Below are 22,857 nucleotides of genomic sequence, written 5' to 3'. Positions count from 1 at the left end.
TAGTCACTCAATTTCAAAGAAAAAACAGCTTAAAACACATATCTGTCTATTAATTTTAAGCAGCCGCTTAACCAAAAAACACAACTCATGATTGGGATAAATGTAGCTGGATAACATCATGTTAGCCAGGATAAGTTAAGTCAGAGTTGTTTTCTTTTTTTTTTAACTCATGCATCACAGCCAGATTGTTTTCATACTTTTTCAGAACACACAATCCACAAATAGCTGCTTTTTGGGCCCCAAAACAAACAGTAAACGAACGTTTGGTGGCCGAAACACGCGTTCATTCAGTTGAGTGTCACAACAAGCTTGAAAGGAAAATAAATGTTTATATTAGCATCTTTTTAACAATCAGATTTTACCGGAAAAAAAAAAAAATTCCCCGCCAACAGGGTGAAAACTACAGATAATCTACACAAACCTTCATACGGTTGATTCAGACTCTCTATGAATATGTTATAAATAGGCAGAGTGAGGAGGGACGGGATAAAAGTATAAATATATGAAAATAAAGACAAATATAAGGTGACAAACAGACGCAGGAAGTCAAGTCTAGGTTTTTTTTTTTCAGTATTCTCTACTTATAATTTTTTAGATTCTCATGTTTGTGTTCAACAAATAGAATTAATAAGAACAGAGTAGCAGCGGCAGGTTTTTTAGTTTTTGAACGTTTAAATATTTTTTTGGGGCTCTGTTGTCCCCGCTGCAGGGGGTGATGGGAGCTGACTGCAGGCCACCCGAACAGCTCGGCATCACACCGAGTTGGGAGGGGGAGGGAGAGTGGGACGGGGGTCATTTCACCGCAACCAAAACAGTCTTAACCACTAACATCATCTTCTTTTTAGCGGCAACTCTGACGGGCAACTTTCCCTTCGGAGCTGCTGCTTTTTACTCGGAATCTCTCAGGCTTACATTTTTTAGTCGGAAAGATTTATTTTTCCACGACAGTTTCCTGAAAACAGGAAGATGATGTTGGCGTCAAGGTGATTTTGGCAGACAGCTTCCTGTTTGGTCTCTAGGAGGCGCTGGCTGGCTGCAGAGGTGGGCAGGGGGAGGAGCTGCCTTCCAGTCGAGCTGGCAAAACTCCTCCTCCTCCTCCGGCTATTGGCGTTTTTGCCCCTTCCTGGACGGCGGTGGTATTGGTGGTGGTGACGTCTTCGTTGTAGAGACGTTTAATGCCATCGTAAAAGTCATCCACCTCCATCTCCTCCACCTGGACAGGGAGAGAGATATTTATTGCTACAGCTACTGATTCCCATATTCTGCTTATTTTCAGCTCCATATTTTTATTCTAGGGTAGCTTTGCATGATTCAGAGTTCAGAATAAGCCTCTTTTGTTCCCAGCTGAGCCGCTCAGTTCAGCCTCTGTTTGAAGCAGCCTCATTTAACTCCATTTCATCCCCTTCGAACTAACTTGTCTGAGTAATTCACCCTAGCAATTAGAATATTTGAACATCAGGTGGGTGATGTGGAAGCCAGAGTGAGACTTCTTGAGGCTTCCCTTCTGTCTGACATCGTCAAGAGGAGAAAAAAGTGTAACAGTGCATATATGACAGGAAACAGAGGAAATTCAATTCAATTCGATTCAATTTTATTTATATAGCGCCAAATCACAACAAATGTCGCCTCAAGGCGCTTCATAGATACAGAGAAAAGCCCAACAATCATATGACCCCCTATGAGCAAGCACTTTGGCGACAGTGGGAAGGAAAAACTCCCTTTTAACAGGAAGAAACCTCCGGCAGAACCAGGCTCAGGGAGGGGCGGCCATCTGCTGCGACCGGTTGGGGTGAGAGAAGGAAGACAGGATAAAGACATGCTGTGGAAGAGAGACAGAGATTAATAACAGATACGATTCAATACAGAGAGGTCTGTTAATACATAGTGAGTGAGAAAGGTGACTGGAAAGGAAAAACTCAATGCATCATGGGAATCCCCCGGCAGCCTACATCTATTGCAGCATAACTAAGGGAGGATTCAGGGTCACCTGGTCCAGCCCTAACTATATGCTTTAGCAAAAAGGAAGGTTTTAAGCCTAATCTTAAAAGTAGAGATAGTGTCTGTCTCCTGAATCCAAACTGGAAGCTGGTTCCACAGAAGAGGGGCCTGAAAACTGAAGGCTCTCCCTCCCATTCTACTTTTAAATACTCTAGGAACAACAAGTAGGCCTGCAGAGCGAGAGCGAAGTGCTCTAATAGGGTGATATGGTACTACAAGGTCATTAAGATAAGATGGGGCCTGATTATTTAAGACCTTGTATGTGAGGAGCAGGATTTTGAATTCAATTCTGGATTTAACAGGAAGCCAATGAAGGGAAGCCAAAACAGGAGAAATATGCTCTCTCTTTCTAGTCCCTGTCAGTACTCTTGCTGCAGCATTTTGGATTAACTGAAGGCTTTTCAGTGAGTTTTTTGGACATCCTGATAATAATGAATTGCAGTAGTCCAGCCTGGAAGTAATAAATGCATGAACTAGTTTTTCAGCGTCACTCTGAGACAGGATATTTCTAATTTTAGAGATGTTGCGCAAATGGAAGAACGCAGTCTTACATATTTGTTTAATATGTGCGTTGAAGGACATATCCTGGTCAAAAATGACTCCAAGGTTCCTCACAGTGTTACTGGAGGCCAAGGTAATGCCATCCAGAGTAAGAATCTGGTTAGATACCATATTTCTAAGCTTTTCAGCGCCGAGTACAATGACCTCAGTTTTATCTGAGTTAAGAAGCAGAAAGTTAGTGGCCATCCAAGTCTTTATGTCTTTAAGACATTCCTGCAGTTTAACTAATTGGTGTGTGTTATCTGGCTTCATGGACAGATAGAGCTGGGTGTCATCTGCATAGCAGTGAAAATGTATGCTATGTCTTCTAATGATGCTGCCTAGGGGAAGCATGTATAATGTAAACAGAATTGGTCCTAGCACCGAACCCTGTGGAACTCCATAATTAACCTCAGTGTGTGAAGAGGACTCTCCATTTACATGCACAAATTGGAGTCTATTAGATAGATATGATACAAACCACTGCAGTGCAATACCTGTAATACCTACAGCATGTTCTAATCGCTCTAATAGAATATTATGGTCAACAGTATCGAATGCTGCACTAAGGTCAAGAAGGACAAGCACAGAGATGAGTCCACTGTCAGAGGCCATAAGAAGATCATTTGTAACCTTCAATAAAGCTGTTTCTGTGCTGTGATGAACTCTGAAACCTGACTGAAACTCTTCAAATAAACCATTCCTCTGCAGATGATCTGTTAGCTGTTTGACAACTACTCTTTCAAGGATTTTTGATATGAAAGGAAGGTTGGAGATTGGCCTATAATTAGCTAAGACTGCTGGGTCTAGAGATGGCTTTTTGAGTAAAGGTTTAACTGCAGCCACCTTGAAGGCCTGTGGTACATAGCCGATTATTAGAGATAGTTTGATCATATATAAGATCGAAGAATTAATCAATGGCAGGACTTCTTTGAGCAGTTTTGTAGGAATGGGGTCTAAAAGACACATTGATGGTTTGGAGGAAGTAATTATTGAAGTTAACTCAGAAAGATCGATTGGAAAAAAAGAGTCTAACTTAACATCAATGGAACTAAGAGTAGCTGTAGATAATATTACATCTGTGGGATGATTATTGGTAATTTTTTCTCTAATGATAAAAATTTTATTTGTGAAGAAGTTCATGAAGTCATCACTAGTTAACGTTAAAGGGATGGTTGGCTCAACAGAGCTCTGACTTTTTGTCAGCCTGGCTACAGTGCTGAAGAGAAACCTGGGGTTGTTCTTATTTTCTTCAATCAGTGATGAGTAGTAAGCTGTTCTGGCTTTGCGGAGGGCTTTCTTATAAAGCAACAAACTATTTCTCCAGGCTAAATGATGATCCTCTAAATTTGTGACACGCCATTTCCTCTCCAGATTACGAGTCATCTGCTTTAGGGTACGTGTTTGAGAATTATACCACGGGGTCAGGTACTTCTGATTAGAGACCTTAGTTTTCACTGGAGCTACAGTATCCAGAGTCGTACGTAGTGAGGAGGTGAAATTATTAACAAGATAATCGACCTCTGTTGGGGTAGCGTTCAGATAGCTGCTCTGCTCTGTGTTGGTACAGGGCATTGACGATGATAACAGTGGCTGGATTATATTCTTAAACTTAGTTACAGCGCTTTCAGAAAGACATCTACTTTGATAAAGTCCACTCTCCACTGCTGCGTAATCAATTATTGTAAATGTAAATGTTATCAAGAAATGATCAGACAGGAGAGGGTTTTCAGGAAACACTGTTAAATGTTCAGTTTCTATGCCATATGTTAAAACAAGATCTAGAGTGTGATTAAAGTGGTGGGTGGGTTCTTTTACATTTTGAGAGAAACCAATTGAGTCTAACAACAGATTAAATGCCATGTTGAGGCTGTCATTTTTAGCATCTACATGGATGTTAAAATCACCCACAATAATTATTTTATCTGAGCTCAGAACTAAATTAGATATAAAGTCTGAGAAATCAGACAGAAACTCTGTGTAAGGCCCAGGTGGACGATAGATGATAACAAGTAAGACTGGTTTCTGAGTTTCACAGCTGGGGTGGACAATGTTAAGCATCAGGCTTTCAAATGAATTAAAAGTCTGTCTTGGTCTTTCATTAATTAATAGACTGGTGTGAAAAATTGCTGCCACACCGCCCCCTCGACCTGTGCTTCGAGATTTCTGGTAGTTAGAATGACTCGGGGGTGTTGATTCATTTAAACTAACATAATCATCCTGCTGCAACCAGGTTTCTGTAAGGCAGAGTAAATCAATTTGTTGATCAATTATTAAGTCATGTACTAACAGAGACTTGGAGGAGAGAGACCTAATATTTAATAATCCACATTTCACTGTTTTACTCTTTGGTTCAGATGTGGATACTGTATTGTTCTTTCTTTGTGATTGTTTAAGTTGTTTGTTGCTGGTTTTTAGTTTGTTTTTTGTCTTTTTGGAAGCAGACACAGTCTCTATGGAGATGGGTTTTTGGGGGGGTAGCAGGAGGAGAGAAGCTGCAGAGAGGCGTGTAAGACTGCAACTCTGCAGGAAATAACAACAGGTCCAGCCTAATATCAAATGTGAGAAGAAAATAGAGTCACCTTGCGTTTGGTCGAGGCCTTGCAGCGCAGTGTGACCTTCTGCAGGTGATTAAGATGGCGGAGGTGTTTGGGGGGAGAAAGCAGGGCTGGGATGCAGCTGTCTGCAGAGGAGGAGGAGGGGGAGATGACACTCAAGGGCTGCTGGCTCTCCTCCTCTTCCCCACCACCAGCAGTAGACTGTGGGTGGGCAGAGGTGACATGGTCCCTGGAAGACTCGGTGGTGGAGGTGATGGTCCCTACAAAGGAGGACGTCACAAATACAGCTCACGCCCTCTGATGCTAACACTTGCTTTATGAATATAAAATGTGGCTTACTAAGAAAACTACTTTTTTTTTTCTCAGTGGCAAAACACTTTCACAGGTCCGAGTTGGTGACTGGCTCAGTAGCATAATGTGCTTCAAGAAAGATTTCAGACACTGTCCTCCAGCAAAATCTGATAAGCAGCTCTGATGTAGAAGTCAAACATACCCAGTGTGCAGAAGGGTGGTGTAGGCTGCGGGGGCTGGTAGATGTACACGGTGTTCGGAGGCAGGGGAGCTCTCAGTGTGGAAAGACTACGAGCCACCAGCTCACGGCTGCGAATCAGCTCAGAGCTGTCGATCTAAGGAACAGAGAGAGAGACTTATCTTTACACAAGCTCTGCAGCCCTGAGCTGATGTGATGGACAGAAGCATGTGTGCTCGCCTTTAACTAGTAAAATTCAGTTTGATCACTGCAGCTTGTAAAATAGTCTTAACTTCTAGTGGAATCGTTCATGTTTGTGTTCACAATTTTTCATCCTCCTACTACACAAAATCAACATTTTCTCATTTTAAAAGGTGAAAAAGTCCATATGTGGACAGGCTGCCATTGTTCCGAGACATACGTGTCGTCATCTTTAATCTGTTACCGAGTAAAAACATGTTCCCCATTTAGGTTTGGTCAAAAATGACTTTATGCTTTGGCTTAAACTGCAGTGGTGCCTATTTCTTTGTGGCCAAGGTGACGCATCGCTGCTTTATGTGGACAAAATACTACAGACATGAAACGAAACTAAAAGTGTCTTGTTATGAAAAAACAAAAAGTGATAATTTATCTTCATGTACACACAGATTATGAGGACGCAGCTGCTTTGTTCACCGCTTCTGAATGGCTATCATGTGACCTGTGCTTTGTCGCTGATGGTCAGTTGACAGCAGACATACCAGGCTCCTGTTGCCTGGGTAACCCTCTAATATATTTACTGCCACATATCAAAAAGCAAAATCCAGCGCTCTCATTGGTAGTCACTTCAATTGTTCGCCTGGACATTCAGAAAACTGCACACCACCAGGACTCTTTTCAAATGACGGTGCTTTGACGCCACTGAGGATGACTTCCTGTGTGGACACCACTTACGCTCTGCCACTTTTCTCATCAAAAGTAAGAAGAAGGAAAATTTATTTACGTATTCCAGTTAAAATCCCTTCATCCTACTTCAATAAGCATGTTACACGCCAATATAGAAAACACATAAAAATATTCCACCTTTAAAGTTCCTGGTTTCAGAACAGTGCATTTAATATATACAGTAAAATATCCTTTCAGTATTTAAGGGACAGAGCTGTTTTTCTTTCTTACACCTAGTCACATTTTTTTGGTATTTTTGACAAATTACTGTAAAACACAAGTCATTCGATGGAGATCCTCTCCATCCATCCTCAACCTTTTTTGTGCCACGGGCCGGTTTATGTCCAACAATATTTTCATGGACCCGCCTTTAAGGTGTCGCAGATAAATACAACAAAATAAAACCAGTACCGCTACCAAAAAAAAAAGAAGATTTATTCATAACACACGGGAAAAGACCCAGGAAAACTGAGTTAACGATAAAAACAATAACAATAAAAACCCTGAAAACTATAAATTTCCCTTTTCCTACAGTTCTACTCTGATGAGCCACAAAGTAAAGAATGAGGCAAAAACAAAGAGAAGGCCCTCCACAAATCTGTGTTTAATATGAGTGAGGTGACCGCTGGTGCCCTTTGTCTGACAACAAAGCTCTCCTCCTGAAAGTCATGATGCTCAGTATAGAAACTGTTGCATTAGTTCCTCTCGTTTTTCCTCACAGTACTTCTTCCCTTTCTGCTGCAGTCATGCTGCAGGTGTAGCGCCCTCTGCAGGTATTTGTTTGCTCTTTTTTCCTCTGTGTTTCAGCCTGTTTGTCTTCCTGTCATCCAGAGTGAGCCATGGAAAAATAACAAAACTAATTTAAGAAAAAAACAAAACAAACAAGCAAAAACAGAAAAAAAAAAAACCAACAACATAATTTGTTGTTTTTTTGTGGTTTGTTTTTTTTAATGCTAACAGGAACTTGGAAAGGAACTCAATGAACTTGAGGACCACAGTTTCCTTTTTGTTCAGCAGTTTAAAGTTCTACTTTCTTAAATGAGGTAAATGGTTTTACATCTGCAGCTGGTGCTTGGCTAAAGCCTCAAATGTCTTTCTTTGCCTATAGTTATTGGTCGTTTTTACTCAGGATGACAAAAACCAATCAGATTCCAGGTTTTTTTATCATGCCACACCAGAGAAATATTGCACAATGTGTGTGTGCTTGTTTTTCTTTTTTCTTTTTTTTTTTTTAACTACTGAACAGCAAATAGAGGAACAAGCCTAACAGCTTTTACTTCCCCTCGCTGCTCTCTGACACATCTTGTATGTTAAACATGGCTGCCCATCAGTGTAGACTTATAATGACATTAGAAAGCTACAGTCAAATCCCAATCCCACAAAGAAGTTGTTCTAAAGAGGTCACATGAACGCCTGAAGTCTTCAGAGATAAACCGAACTATGACAGAGCTCCAAAGACTGACAGACTGATACCTGCGCCTTCCTCAGGAGCTCGATAGTGAGAGCCAGCCAGTCAGGACAACAGTTCTCCAGCTCCAGGGTGAAGACGGCCAAAGCCAGCATGGATCCTCTGAGCTATGGAAACACATGAGGGACAAACGTGCTCAAAAACCAAGCTCAAGTTAAGCTTACAAAATGACACATTAAATAAAAAGAGAAGCGAGTGAAAGTGGAAATGTTAAAGGTTTGTTAAAGGTTTGGTGCCATTAAATTGGTCTGGAGTCACAGCTTGTAACAGCACACCAGCAACCTGGCCAGTGAGCAAGCCAGCAGGGAAAACCTGTGACATAAACTGCCAGCGCTAGCTTGTTAGCAAAATAGTAGTAGGGGCTTTCCACTGTGGGGTGACTATAAGCGGTTATTTTTATTGATTATTAACCCTTCAAAGACTCACTCTTAGCCAAGACAGGCCCTGACATTGAGGTCATAACACCGCATATATACATAAATATCATAATTTTATTATTTATTGTGTTATCTTAATATTTAAATGAAAAGTGGTATGAAAGGCTCCGTGCTGAAGGCATAATATCTTCAATCTGTAAAGTAAGAAATACTGAGTGTGTGCGTACCTGCATGAGTGTGTGGTCAGCCAGACAGTGGTAGAGTCGCTGAGTGAGCAGGGCGAGGTGCTGAGAGCGGTTAAGTCCCAACATGGAATCCAAGAACCTGGAGCGACACGACAGCACCATCGCGTGGAACTGGAGAGGAAGGAGAGGAAAAATTTATTGAATGAAGAAAAGAGAATCTGTGAAATTAACTGCAGACTGGTTTGAATTAGAAGCAACAACAGCACAAAAAAGCAAAAAAAAAGCACTTCTAAAAACTGGATTTAAGTGCATTAAAATAAAAACAGAAAGAAAACTGCAGGAATTTCTTTTTGCCCCCAGGTGTCACTAGCTGACTTTAATCACTTTAAAAAGTAATAATGTGTAAGCATTTGTGCTTGTGTGTGATTAGACGTACAATGTGCAGGAAGTCCAGCGCTGTGGCGGTGTGCAGGTCCCAGTTCAGTTTGTCCAAGATGATCCTCTCCATCCTCAGGATCTCTGAGGGAGAACAGCCGCACCCGCTGGAGGCGGCGAGCTCCCTCAGTGATGGCACACACTGGCAAACACACACACGGAGTCAGCTCTAACTGTCCTGATGCACTGCCTACAATCTAGTGTGTGTGTGTGCGTGTCTATATTCACCTCATCCTCCTCACAGGTCTTGGCAGCCAGGAAGAAGCAGGCGATGGCAATGCAGCGCAGGTACTTTGGACGGGCCTGACAACAGTTAACATGATTAATCAGTTACGTATAATTTAAGGATTATATGTTTAATCAATCTGAAAAACTTTTCACCATCTACTCTCTGGGTTCACTTTTAGCTACTATTCTGGTTCTTCCAGGAGAATATCAGAGTGTTCCCAAACCAGCCGAGAGACTTAAGGGCCGCTTTATTTGGCTGACAAACAGCCAAATAAATGCTGTGTTTACAATAAAAAGATTGCACCTTAATGCAAATTAGGTATATAGATTGTATCTAACATGATACATTTAATCTAGTCTAATGATTTCAAGTTCAGAGAGAAAACTGCGTAACACTAGGATCATAGGATATTCGCTGAGGAATAAAAAGGACTTTAATGAATGTTATGCGTTTTATAATAGTGGCAGTCTGAACATCAAGGCCTACACATTCACTCTGTTGTTAATAAGATGACCTTCATTGGTGGCAGAGTCCGATGTTTATCTGCTGTATCTCATATCTGAGTTTCAGTATCCTGATAAAGGTCTAAGACTGACAAACGTTTGATTGTAGTGAAGATTTCTTTAGAACAAATGAAACTAAACAACAATGAAGAAAAAGAAATGTCTGTCATTTGATATATGCTTACAGGAAAACACCATCAACGCGAGCCTTAAAATGACTTTACACTTTTAGTTTGTTTCCCAGAAATGTGTATTCCCCAATTGCCTGATGAGTGGTTGCTGGAGGCTGTTGTTAGGTGCACCAAAAACACAATGGCAATTGCTTTGGTCATTTGCAGACTACTGTGCTTGCAGAGTTCTGGAAACAGCAAGACATAACTTTTACTCTGAAGGCAAATTAATGCTAAATCAATGGTTTGGAAATGATTTTGTTTGATGGTTAAATTTTTTCCTTTTGTAGTCGTCAACTGTCTGCGAGCTCCCTAAACTGGCAGCTAGCCATCAAACCTTTGACAAGCCCAGTCTTAGACAGGCTCTAAAAAACATCAAGTGTTCTTGCAGGAATGATTAGTTAGTTAGGCAAACAGCCTGCTTTGTAGCATAAGTTGTCATGGTGATGGCACGAAGTGAAGTAAACGATGTAAGTGAAGTGAATGGCTCCGAAATCTTAAACCCTCCCTTAAACACACATTTTTCATTCACTTACTGTCTGTTTATTATGAGTTCTATTACATTTACTTTTTAAAAGATTCCCTACACTCAGATTTTCTGATTGGAGGTTTAGGCTGCTCTCTGCAAACCCTCACATGCTAACAGCAGGATTTACAGCACACCTGTTGCTCTCTACGTACCTTGATGGGAGCGAGAAAGCGATCCAGGATGCTGACAGCTAACACCAGCGTCTCTGGGTACAGCTGCAGCCTGCCATGGACCTCCGTCAGCCAGCGCACCGCCTCGTCCCGCTGGGCCGGAGAGATGTCTGTATCCTGCAGACAACAAAAAAACAAAACATTAAGACTGACTCAAGGGTTCGATGTCATTCATTATTCCCTACAACAAAGTATGCCACTGTGCAATTTTTATTTATATATTTTCATATTATTTATAATTTTTTAAAAACTTGTTTATTTTATGTTTTGAAAGCTACTTAAATGTGTTGTATTTAATAATAACTATTAGTAGTCATCTGCCATTACCATTTCTACAACGCAGTCCTGCAGAAACACTGAGGTTTAAGCCCAGCGTTATACCCAACACTGAACTATTTGTGGAACAAAGTTGGAAAAAACAAACAAACAAAGAAACTGGAAATCTTGCAGAGCCTTATTTTCTCAAAGACTTCCTCGACAGGGCAAAATGGGGTTAGACAGCAAACTGGAATCTGATTTCAGGTATTTCAGGACAATCTTGAGGAGATTTCTGCGACTGACACACTTCCACTGAAGGGCCAAACAGGATCTTAAATCAGCTTGGCAGGCGGATTAGACTTGCCAGCAGATCTGCCTCAAAAACATTCCAAAAATTCCTTCTGTAAAGCATCTGAGAACTGAAAGAATTCACCAGCTGAAGCACCCTTCTCACAAGTTTGTAACACTAAGATAAAATGGGTTTATATGCCATGCACAGGCTTTCTGTTTGGAAACTCCACTGGATTTTTAATTTGTTGGTTGGTTGAATGGTTCAACATTCAACCATTTAACTGCATTTATGATATAATTACTGCAGAATGCAAATAACCCTGCAACAAAATCTGTTAAAGCATGACGACACACTGCAAAACCCATGTGCACAATAATAAACTGTAAAATATATATGTCTACTGAGCCACTTTAAACTTATTCGACCTTTGCTGTGCTTTTTTTTAACAAGCCATCTCATTGTTTTATTATTCTGCAGTACAATGAATTTACTGGACTAATTTGCTGCTTTTTCAGCCTCTTTATTGTATTATATTTGGCTACAGTGGTTTAATGTAGTCTTTCCTACAATTCCGTGTTGTCATATTTCATTTTATCGAGCTCCTCAACTTTATTTAAGCTATTAAAGTTTTTGTTGCTGTAACAAAGAAATGTACCGACTTTTGGGAAAAACAAAGCGCATCCTTATTATAAACGAGTAGAAAATGTGACAACTGCAGGTCTGACATATAAAACCAGGTGAAAAACTGCTTTAAATGAAGATAAAACAGAAATAATGTTTCAAAAGATGGATTTTTTTTTTGCCAAATCCTACTATCATACGGTGACCATATTTTGATTTCCAAAAAAGAGGACACTTGGCGCAGTCATGAAGAACTTTAATAATAGTGTTTGCTTAAAAAGACTTTTACATATTTAAACGATGCCTTCTCTGTGTGGTTAATGAATGGTGAAATAAAAAATGTCACATAGGCTTTTACAAGTCATCAAGTGCAAAAAAAAAAAAAAAAGGGAAAAAAAAAAGAGGACGATTGGTCACCCTATACCAGCGGTGGGCAACTCCAGGCCTCGAAAGCTGGTGTCCTGCAGGTTTTAGGTGTCTTTGATCCAACACAGCTGATTTAAATGGCTAAATTACCTCCTCAACATGTCTTGTAGTTCTCCAGAGGCCTGGTAATGAACTAATCATTTGATTTAGGTGTGTTGGCCCAGGGTGAGATCTAAAACCTGCAGGACACCAGCCCTCGAGGCCTGGAGTTGCCCACCCCTGCCCTATACTATCATTAACAAGTAGAGATTTTTTTTCCCACCCATCCATCTATTCTTTGCTACACTCGTCAACTGTTCATCCTCTTGAGACTCGGTGGATGTGTTGCTGAGCATCAGCTGCCTTAATGTTGTTTCATATTCAGTGTTACCAGCTTGTCCCCTTGGCTTTCTGTGTGTGGACAATTATTAATATGCATTACCAAACCTTTTAACTATCACTCTACAGGGCCGAACCCTAACACAAATTCTGACCATTTAATAACTCTAAAAAAACAGAGTCTTTACCCCTAAACAGGCATTTTGACACCTGAAAGTTTAATCACTCTGATGGACTAAAAGTTACATTGGTTCATAAAAGAGAATTGGACACATTTGATCTAACCTTTCCTCTTTGGTGACAAAACACAGATTACAAAGCACAATATAATTTTAGTTTATAGTTCAGAGCTTTTTACCCCTGTCGCACAAAGAGGTTTTGAGATTGCTACAGTGTTAAACCATCAAACGGCACTAAAAACCTCAACAGCAGCATGTTTCTACAAAAACAATGACCCTGTTAACACCCAAACATCAGCAGGACTCATTACAGTCAGGCATCTGTGCATCAGACATGAGCCAAAAGTTCATTTGTGTGTGAAAGTGGTTTGACAAAGGTGGTAATTACATTTCAAAGCTGCCATTAGCTCCAAATTACCAGACACTGTAACTACATGTAATAGTCAGTTATGTGCTAAAACTGACACTAACCTAAAGGGGACATTTTATATATTCCTGTACTCTACTAAAGTAGAGTAGTTCAAAATAACTTTTGTCTCTCTTACCGCTAGAGTACTTTAGTTCATCTTCTATCTAAAACGAACCATTTTAACTGGCTACCCTCGTCATCAAAAACAGCAAGTGGGAGGGGCTTCTGAGCCTCTATGATATCACAGAAAGCCAAGAGTAGAAAAAACTTTCTCAAACCAAGCGTTCACAGCAAACTGAAGCCTGAGGTTTTGTCTCACAGGGATCACTTGTACATGTGCTAATGTTAACTTCTGGAACTATAATCTATATGTATATGAAAATAAAGGACAGAGCACAATAGGTCCACTTTAAACCTGCTGGTGAATGTACTGGACTGGCCATTAAATGGTCAATTTTCAGAATGAACCACAATTTAAGATATTTAGTTTTTATTTTGATGTTTCCGTGTTTAAAATAACACGCTATAGCACACTATGCTATAACAAAACTTAAGACTTAAACATTTCTGATTCGTCACATAGCTTCTGTAAGTCGTGGCTTACAGCTTACAGTTTCCAACACTGGACTTGCAGGAGAGGCCAAAGGTCAAAGCACAGCTGAATGCAACGGCCAATTAATCTGCAACGTGACACCATCTGGCCTCTCAGCTCTTGACTGTCCAAACGAAAAACAACTGGCCTACTTCCAGCCTGTTTGTACTGGCTGGACACAGAAGACAAGCTCAGTCAGAGGCTAAGGGAAGTAACCCAGACAATCTTAAATTAACTTCTTTCATCTCTCTCTAACAATTTACTGGCTACATAGTCTCTGCAGTGTCTTCAGGGTAACTTTGGCCAGCCATCCCTTATCATTATTATCAGAGGGATGGTCAAGGCTTCCTGTAACTTCCTGCAGGGTGTGCCAGTTAAGTTAAGAAACTCATCAAATTTTCCAATCTAAAAATGCTTTTTACAAAAAAATTACAAATGCCAAAAAGCTACACAACACAAGACTGTTAGCCCAGAAATTCACCACCAAGTCTGGATTTACTTTTATCCGAAATGACTAAAGATCTCCAAAAGGCATCTGTGAAGGTTCTCAGTCATCCAGGTCATCGTAGTCTAAGGAGCTTGGAAAGAAAAGCGTATGGACTTCTTTAAGTTGCTTGAAGACATTTCACTTCTCATCCAAGAAGCTTCTTCACTTCTAGGGTCAAATGGTGGAGAGTCCCAGATTTAGTCCCAGATGTTTCATTGACTTTTTGCTTAGTGACTTTTGCTCGCTGTGACTGTAGTGTTTGAGCACTCCTCTTGTTTTTACACCCTGATTAGACCGACTACCTCCTTGACCTCTAACACTGAGCTCCACACCTGCAAACTGGGCTAAAGGCACTGATAAACATCATAACTATCTGTTACATCATTTGCTGGAGTTTACTGGCCTCTGTGTTATCAGCTCAGTACTACAAATGAGCTTGGCAGGTTCGTTTGTAGTACTTTTTGCTATTTTAAGTAAGGTTAATTTCAGTGTTCCAGTAACATATGCAACGCCTCGTTGTTAAACTTTATATGCAAACATAAGCAGGTTTCTGACCCAGTAAAACTACCCAGGTCTACTTTTGGTTTCCAGATGAACTTTCTGCAGATCAGAGATGCTTCAAAATATGCTCTACAGCCCTGAACTTTACTAGACATCACCTGATAGAAGCTCATGTGACAATGCACATGTTGACATAGCAGGATCAGCGATTAAACAGTCTTTAGCCAGGCGTAATCTTCAGATACTGGTTGATTTTACTTAAGCTACTGGTTGAATACTAAAGTATTAGTCAGAATAATCTCAGTGGTCTTCTAAGTGGATAATGTCATGACTGAAGCAGCTCCTATGTGGATGCTCCCAATATACCTGTTCAAGGGTATAAATAGTATATTAAATGAAATATATTCCATTTTTTTCAATGTCTAAAAGTCTGTGTCAAAAATCCTCATTTAAATGAATGTGAAATCTTCATGAAAAGTTACAAACCCAGCCTAACCTGTAGTCGTTACTCTTGGGTATGTTGAAGGACATTTTTACCCTATAAAGTTTAAACAGGACGCTAAGTTTTGGAGTTGTTGTATTAAACCTGTGCAGTTTTTTTTAAAATGTATCCAAAGAATAAAAACACGGTGTCTCTACCCTCCACCAATTCCTCCATAATACACAGAGATGTCAAAATGAAGGTTTTTGTCAACCGGAAGTCACGGCCGCTCTCAGTCAGAATTTTTTTCTATTCAACTTTCACTTTTCACATGATAAATGTTTGTTTGAGCTCCACTTCTTTATCTGCATCTATTTTGCCTTCTGGATGCCTGATGCAGACAGGGGAGCTCTACCCCTCCCAATCCAAATTGGGAAGGGTAGCTCTAGAGGTGACTTTCTCCCTTTTACCCTTCCAAACTAAAATCCCTGCAGTATAAAATGACCTTTCAACACATGTTTCTAGCTTTTCCACACAGAGACAGTGGTTGACACACTAATTCTTGACCTTCTTCCGCATTTAAAATAAGACTCAGCCAGATGTTTCTCTAAATATAGCCCCAGTTAGTTGTTGTCTAACCCTAGCTCCCAGGATTTAGCTCCCAAAACATCTTGCGATCTCCAGATAGCTTCTGATGGGTCCTGTTAGCTCCCTTGAACTCATTGTTGATGCAGCAGTAGGTGAATCTGAACTGCAAACTTTCAGTAGAAAAGTTCTATTTTATCCTTTTCTTTGCTACAAACTAAACGATAAAAAGTATGTTTCATGTTTATTGTGTTCTGTGCTTCTCTCATAGTCTTTGTATTCTCGTATACATGGACTGTTAAATCAACTAAACTACTGTTTTTCAATATGCTAGATAAATAAATAGGTACTTCACCTCTAATCGGAATACTTCTGGCCATGACGTGTGCCTGCTCCAGCGCACGTAACCATGGGACCATAAAAACACCTGAGTCACCTAATGCAGGTGATGTTATGTGTGTTATCATGACTACCGCTGCATTGCTCTCTGGGTGTATTTGGACAATGGTATCAGCACTCAGCAGACAAAAAAGACAAAACCTTCTGTATTTACGAAACAGGGTAATACCTGAGAGAACACCACCACCTTCAACAACAACAAAAACCTCCACCAGCTGGAAAACACAACAACCGAGACACGTGACTGAACTGAACTGAAAAATATGTTAGTAAGGAATCAAAATCCACCACAGCACCACACGGGGATTATTGACCCAGGTCATGACCCGAGACAGAGGAAAAAGGTCACCTGAACCTGCCAACCCAGCACAAGGTTCATGCTGCTTGTTTGAATAACCAATCCTATTTCACTAACTAGATAACGTGTTTTTGAAGAACATACCTGAACTAGTTGCTAGAGACATATGCCTAATATTTAGCTAAATAAGACTAACCTGACACTAATGCTAAGCTTAAATTGGGCTTAAAGTAGAGGAAATACAAAAAAACAGAATATATCTAAATTGAACTAAACTAGTTATAGCTCATGTTATAAAGGCATGTAGGAGGGTTATTGTTGACTAAAAAAAAAAAATCTCCATTTTCTAAACATTTTCTTATTTTTGACCATCTGATAAACAGAACTGTGTCCTAGGTAAGTGACATCATGTGAAAACATGCACATACACTGGGCGAGACCACCTGAGGGTGTGATGAAACGACACCTCTGTGACGTCAAATAACAACATGTCGAGACGTTCCCAGTAAACGGGGCGAGACCAGCTGGGCCGAGTGACTGTTCAGTGACTCAACGCCATGTTTCTTCTGCCCTGCTGCTTTGTGATTACACAGTGTCTGTCTATGATAATGTCTGGGAGCAGACTACTCTCTGCAACTCCATTATCAACATGCTGATATGGCACCATTCGAGAGCCATAAAAAGAATGACAATCATTACATAATCAACAGAAATTGAGTCAGTTTTGTTGGACCTGTGTTGTCTCTGAAAATGTGAACTTTGAGTCGCCTAACACATTAAACCTGTCCGGTATTATTTGTCCAATATTTCAGTGCTGATATTTAAAGACCTTTCAGTGCCGACCCCTTGGCCTGCGCCTCTATTAATTGAAAAGGTGCCAGCTCTTTTCAGTAGCCTCGTCTTAAATTCTTGGCTCTATATTTCAGTGTGTAGATGGAAACCCAAGCCTGTGTGAAAGATTACATAATATGGCCAGTGAGGGCTGATGCCTTGTGGCAGTAAAGCTCACTAAAGAACCATTTAGGCAGCCTGTAAAACATTCACCTCTTTGTTTCCTTTAGGATGGATGGATTTACGGATACACATACTAGTTTCTCTTTGTCATTTACCTGCATCCTTAAGCTTCTCCCTCTCTATCTGCACACCTCACTTACTGCATGTGGGAAAGTTGTGTCATTTCACACTACATTTGTGAATGAGGAGGTCCCAGAATAAGGAAAATGTGCTAATCAGGTGGGTTAGTGAGATAAAAAGGCAACAGATTACAAACACAGTTCTTGGAGGCAGTTGAATATTTACTTTGATTATTTTTGCCATATATCTCCGTTCCAGTGGTGGTTGTTCACATTAAAACTGACTGAAGATTAAAACAATGTTGTCAGCGTATGTAAAAAAACACATTCCAGTGGACCAAAAGCTTGCGCTTCACACTATTTAGAAGTAATCTGTCTTTTAAAGAAGAAACACATTTTTTCCTTTTAAACAGCAGAGATGTAGCTATACACGTTTGCCTTAGTATGCACAGATTTGTGGATACTCTTCCACTCTCTATATCTGTGAGCCCCACTCACTCACGGTCTTCTCTTGCTGCATGGTGCTAACAATATATTTGTTGCACAGAATGGGAGAAGCTGGGAAAGGCAAGCCAAGAACCGAGAATCCCAGCCAAGCAATGATGCGAAAAACCAATTTTTCCAGTATTTCCAATGTTTATTATCTCAGCTTCACTGTCTACAAATACCTCTCATAACTATGTGAGAAAAATGTAGTTTATTGAATTTTCTGATGTATAAACTGAAAATAGTTCATGAATCCCAAGCTAAAAACCATCGGATAGACGAGCCAACAATAACCCTCATTATTCTGCTTTAACTACCAACAGCACCAGCTCTAATGGAAAACATGCTATTAAATATAAATTTGCTGTAGTGCAATTCCCGTACGGGTTTTTCCATGTCAAATCATAATAGTTAGCTATGTGAATACATCAGTTAAATAAACACATCAGTTAAATAAACAAGGGTGACTTGAGGAAGCATCTCACCTGTGATGAAGGCTTCTTTGGCACGTAGACCTTCCACATCTTGGCTTCCCTAGAGGCGGCCTTTTCCAAAAGAAAAGACAGCCTCTGGCGTCCCCAGGGTTCGGTGAACTTCATTGTGTCCTCCCTGGGCTGAGCCTACCTCCCCACTGGATACAGCTACCTGTACAATTGGAGGGGCAGGATATCAGAACATTGCCACCAAGAGGGACTGCACCAGTTCTTTTATACTCACAAAACCACCTTTAAGATATAATTTTTAAGGACCACAAATGTGGTTTTCCAAAGCATACGTCTTTATTTTTCAGTGAGGGATTAAAAACAACAAAGAAGTGACAACATTTACTGAAGGTGGCAAACACAGTCATGAGTCTGCCGTCTAGGCTTCTGGCTTCTTCAAAATTGAATAAATTGAACCCTGAGGAGCTGATGATTATATTCCACTTCTGTCTTACATCACCTATTTCTTACTAAATGTATCTTGTTCCATGCAGCTGTCCTAAATGTCCCATTTATATGTGTACATCATTTGTAATGGATTCAGAAAGAGATTATTAATTATTAATGGTCATAACAATAAATTAAAAACAAAAAATAATTATTATTTGCAAATTACACCATTGCTCTTGTCATTTTGAGCTTTTCAAATATGGACCTCAAAACAGCTGATGTCACATGCCCATGGGCGACTTAATAATATTGTTGGTTACATCCATATAATTTAAAAAAAAATTTTTTCAAATGCTTGAAATTAGTATGAGTAATTTTATCACTTTAATCTCTAAAGAAATTAGACATTTCCCCCATGTCATTTGACTAATCTCAGAAAATATACTGTAAATTTACCACGGGAATCTCTAAAATGTATTACTTTCCCTGTGCTTTTGCCACTGTAATTTCTAAAGATTTTATTTTTTCCTGCAATTTATCAAGATTATTGTTTTCTGTAAATGTACCATTTTAATCTCTGAAAATATACACAATCTCTTTATTATGGCTCACTTTAATCTCTGGGTTAAAAAACAAATCTATAACTTTAGCATTCAATCTCTAAAAAGATTCCGTTTTCCACCTGTACTATTACTAATATAATTTCAAACTACACATCATTTTTTTTTGTCATTTTATTAATTTTATATCCGTTTTTCCCTGCAAATTTACTGCTTTAATCTATGAACATTTTTACCCTCAGAAAACATACCATTTTCCTGTAAATTTACCATTTTAATCTCTCAAAAATGGAGAACAATTTTTATCTAAATGTACTGTTTAACCCTCCGAAAATATAAACGTTCTAACCCTACATTTCCTGTAAGGCTGTGGATCAAATTCAGGGCCGTGGGTGTTTTTTTGGGGGTACTGAAGCTCCTGGAGATGCTTAAACTTTGTGACCTTATCGATCTGAAACGTTAGCTTTGAACCTAGCTAACCGTAATCACATCAGTCACCGTCTAATCTATGACAAACTGAAATCAAACAATTTCTCCTTTTATCGGGAAACTACCGTGAATATCCAACCGGGAAGTCCCTTTCACTTCGGGAAGCACCGAGGCTTCAGGAGCAGGTGTATTACCGACCATTTCCTTATGATATAACCAAGGATCCGGCTATCTTCTGGAGCTGAGCTAATCTGACGTGGCTAGCTGTTCGCTAGCTGACGTAACATGCTATTACTTATATATTCGCTCTTGTTTAAAAACACAAACATAGTTGAAAATGTTGTTCACTACTCTCCACTGTTGTGAAACAAAAACAGCTGCGGTGCGTAAAAGAGTCTCCAGACTGCGTTAACAACACAGCAGAGACATTTAAATGGCCGAGTCAGACCCAGTAAGTAGCCGGAGCCTCGAGCCTTACCTCCCCTGCGAAGCGGAGAAGACCGCAGTTGGGTTTCATCCGGTCCACTCGGTACAAGGACGAGAGAAAAGGGTGAAAACGGGTACCCGCACTTCACTTTAGTCGTCCATCGTGATTCGGGATAAACGGGGGTTGTTGTATATAAAATATATAAAAATAAAAGAACGGACTATAGACTGATACGTCTACTTCCGAGGAGGGGACTCGGGGGGGGAAGAGCAAAACACAAAGTCTCCGCCCACCTCCACGCCGAACGGGAATACAAAACAATCAAACCTTCAGCAGAGGGTCACGGTCATACTAATGATACATGTACCTTCAGGGGGAGTTTGTTTAACAGTTTACAGTGAACCTAGTGTACTCAAGGCCATCTAAGATAACCTGTGAGATGGATTCAGCATAGCTTCTACATATGTAGATGCAACCCTGTTTAAAAACACAAAAAACACTGAATAGGGAGCCAGTGCAAGACTGCTGATACTGGAGAAATGTCATCTCTCTTTTTTGTCCCAGTCAGTAATCAGGCTGCAGCATTTTGCACTATTAATAGACTAGCAGTAGATGATTGATTAACTCTAGTGTACAGTGCTTTAAAGGAACAAAAGTAAACATAACTCTTTTCTATTAATAATAATAATAATAATAAAATTAAATTTAACAAAAAGATTTTAGTATGTGTTGTAACAAAAGTAGTTAAAGAGTCCAGTTTATCTGTTAACCCCTCAGTAAATAGTCAAGGGACAAACAATATCACCTGCAAAAAACGTTGTTTTCTTGTTTTTTTAAATATATATCGAATATGCACTTTCTTACAGAACAGTGATTTCTAAGATTCGAGAGCTAAATGCAACTGTAAATGATCTGCATGGCAATGACTCGAGAGGTTATGTTGACAAATAACTGGAGGTAGAGAGAGCATGTACAAAGAAAAAAGAACAGGCCCCAAGACAGTATAACTCTAGATGTAACACTGAAATTAGTTAAGAGGCAAACCTTTGACTCCTACAGTATCAAAGGCAGCTTTCAAGTCCAGCAGAAAAAAAGCAGAGCAACCACCAGAATCAGCACCAATTACAATATCGTTTGTGAAAGAACCAAAACCCGACTGAAAGGGCTAGAAAGGATGACAGGTGAGTAAAAACAGAGTTGTGTCAAATCTTAGCTCGTCACAGATTGTGTTTAAGAAAACAGAATTAACACAAAGCTTCTTTCTGGATGTTTCTGTGGGAGTTTACAAGCATTTGTCCCAGGAAAGACTCCATTATGTGGTTAAAAACAAAAGAAAAAGGGTGGGTCTTTCTCTGGTAATCTTCTGTGGGCCAGCATAACCAAAACGTACTGATCAGTGTGCTGAATGCGAAGTTCATCGTGGACTTTTCTGTGACTCTGAGTCTGATGTATGACAGGTATTTATGGTGTGTTTCCTACCAGCGTGTGGGAAGTGGTGGTTCCTCAAAAGCAGCTCCAAAGTAAATGCTGACATAAGGGTTGACTTCTGCCTTTCAAGGTGACCATGCAACTTTATCATTGACACGGACAGCTAGACAGAAGTACTGACATCATTAGTGGTCTGACTAACAATCTTATCACAGTTAAATGAAATTTTAATGCACCTTTCCAGCAGGAAACTGCAAACAAACTACTTTTTTTGGCTTTTGAAGGTTTTTAACAAATATATTTTTCTTTCTTTGCTTAAGCTGTCTTCTCTCAGGCAAGAGGAAAGAAAAGCTCCTAAAAAGTGGTCTAAAATAGACATTTAAATGTTCATTTACGCATTATCTAATGGAAATGTATGTAAGTTAGTGCATATTTAGATATCCCTTGTATAGTACCCACTGATATTTGCATATCAATGGATTCAGCAGTCACACCTTTCAATCAAACCCTGGTTGGTTTCGCCACCAAGGTTGCATAAAAGTAAAATCATGAACTTTCATATTTAATATTTTTATTCTTGAAGTACTTCTGTGTTTCATTGCGAAGGTTTTAATTCAATAAAACCATAGCTAAAAACATATGTGAGACTTAAAGCTTATAAAGCCTTACTTTAGTGTTATCAGATCTGACTCTATACATGATGTTTTCATGTTAAATTGGACTTTTAGCTTTAAACTCGTTAATTTAGACTGGGGTCTTAAAATAACTAACCAAATAACTCCTGACGATACATCAGAAGATATTCCCATCCTGGTTCATTGTGACGTTACACGAACCCAGGTGTAGAATCTCCCATTCCACTTGTTTTTATAAACTTTATTGGGCTTGCCACAATATCTTTGAATTTAATCACTTTTGTCTTGAATTCTTATTTAATATAAACATCTTCATTACATCTGGAAGATCTTAGATTATATACACTGGTATGCTTGTTTAAGGTGGAATTGAAGTTTAACCATTTACAGACATATTGTTTCACATCTGACACAGACAATGAATAAAAAAACTGTCCAAAAAAGGCACTACGTAATGCTATGATTGCGTCAGGTCTCTGTGTAGGCACGATCCAATCAAAACATTACATTTTGGGCGGACTATTTGAACGCAGCAAACTTCGGTTTGCTGATTGGCTCACGGTAATGTTACTCAAGGTGGGCTTGTTTCTCGCGATCCAAACGCTG

General features: G+C 39.7%; 1 protein-coding gene across 1 annotated transcript; it reads right to left on the bottom strand.

The window, feature by feature from the left end:
- Nucleotides 1-146: 146 nt before the first annotated feature.
- ccni (cyclin I) lies at nt 147-20,472 on the bottom strand. The gene is made up of 10 exons (XM_085168488.1): nt 20,240-20,472; nt 18,386-18,545; nt 10,538-10,672; nt 9,183-9,257; nt 8,956-9,096; nt 8,562-8,690; nt 7,963-8,064; nt 5,590-5,722; nt 5,121-5,356; nt 147-1,213 (listed from the first exon to the last, which is right to left on the bottom strand). The coding sequence occupies exons 2-10, from the start codon at nt 18,497-18,499 to the stop codon at nt 1,016-1,018; spliced, it is 1,263 nt and encodes a 420-aa protein (XP_085024614.1). The 5' UTR covers nt 18,500-18,545; nt 20,240-20,472; the 3' UTR covers nt 147-1,015.
- Between the last annotated feature and the right edge of the window lie 2,385 nt (nt 20,473-22,857).

This window comes from Neolamprologus multifasciatus, chromosome 7, assembly GCF_963576455.1.
Source record: "Neolamprologus multifasciatus chromosome 7, fNeoMul1.2, whole genome shotgun sequence".
Classification (NCBI taxonomy): Eukaryota; Metazoa; Chordata; class Actinopteri; order Cichliformes; family Cichlidae; genus Neolamprologus; species Neolamprologus multifasciatus.
This window is presented reverse-complemented; position numbering and strand designations above follow the sequence as displayed.

What these genes read in the sequence shown, in the direction of transcription:
- ccni (XM_085168488.1), bottom strand. Translation starts at nt 18,499, where the DNA reads ATGAAGTTCACCGAACCCTGGGGACGCCAGAGGCTGTCTTTTCTTTTG. An exon ending in AGCTCCTGAGGAAGGCGCAG is followed by an intron (nt 5,723 to 7,962) that starts GTATCAGTCTGT and finishes TCTGTTCCTTAG; the next exon opens with ATCGACAGCTCTGAGCTGAT. An exon ending in ACCACCCTTCTGCACACTGG is followed by an intron (nt 5,357 to 5,589) that starts GTATGTTTGACT and finishes CCTCCTTTGTAG; the next exon opens with GGACCATCACCTCCACCACC.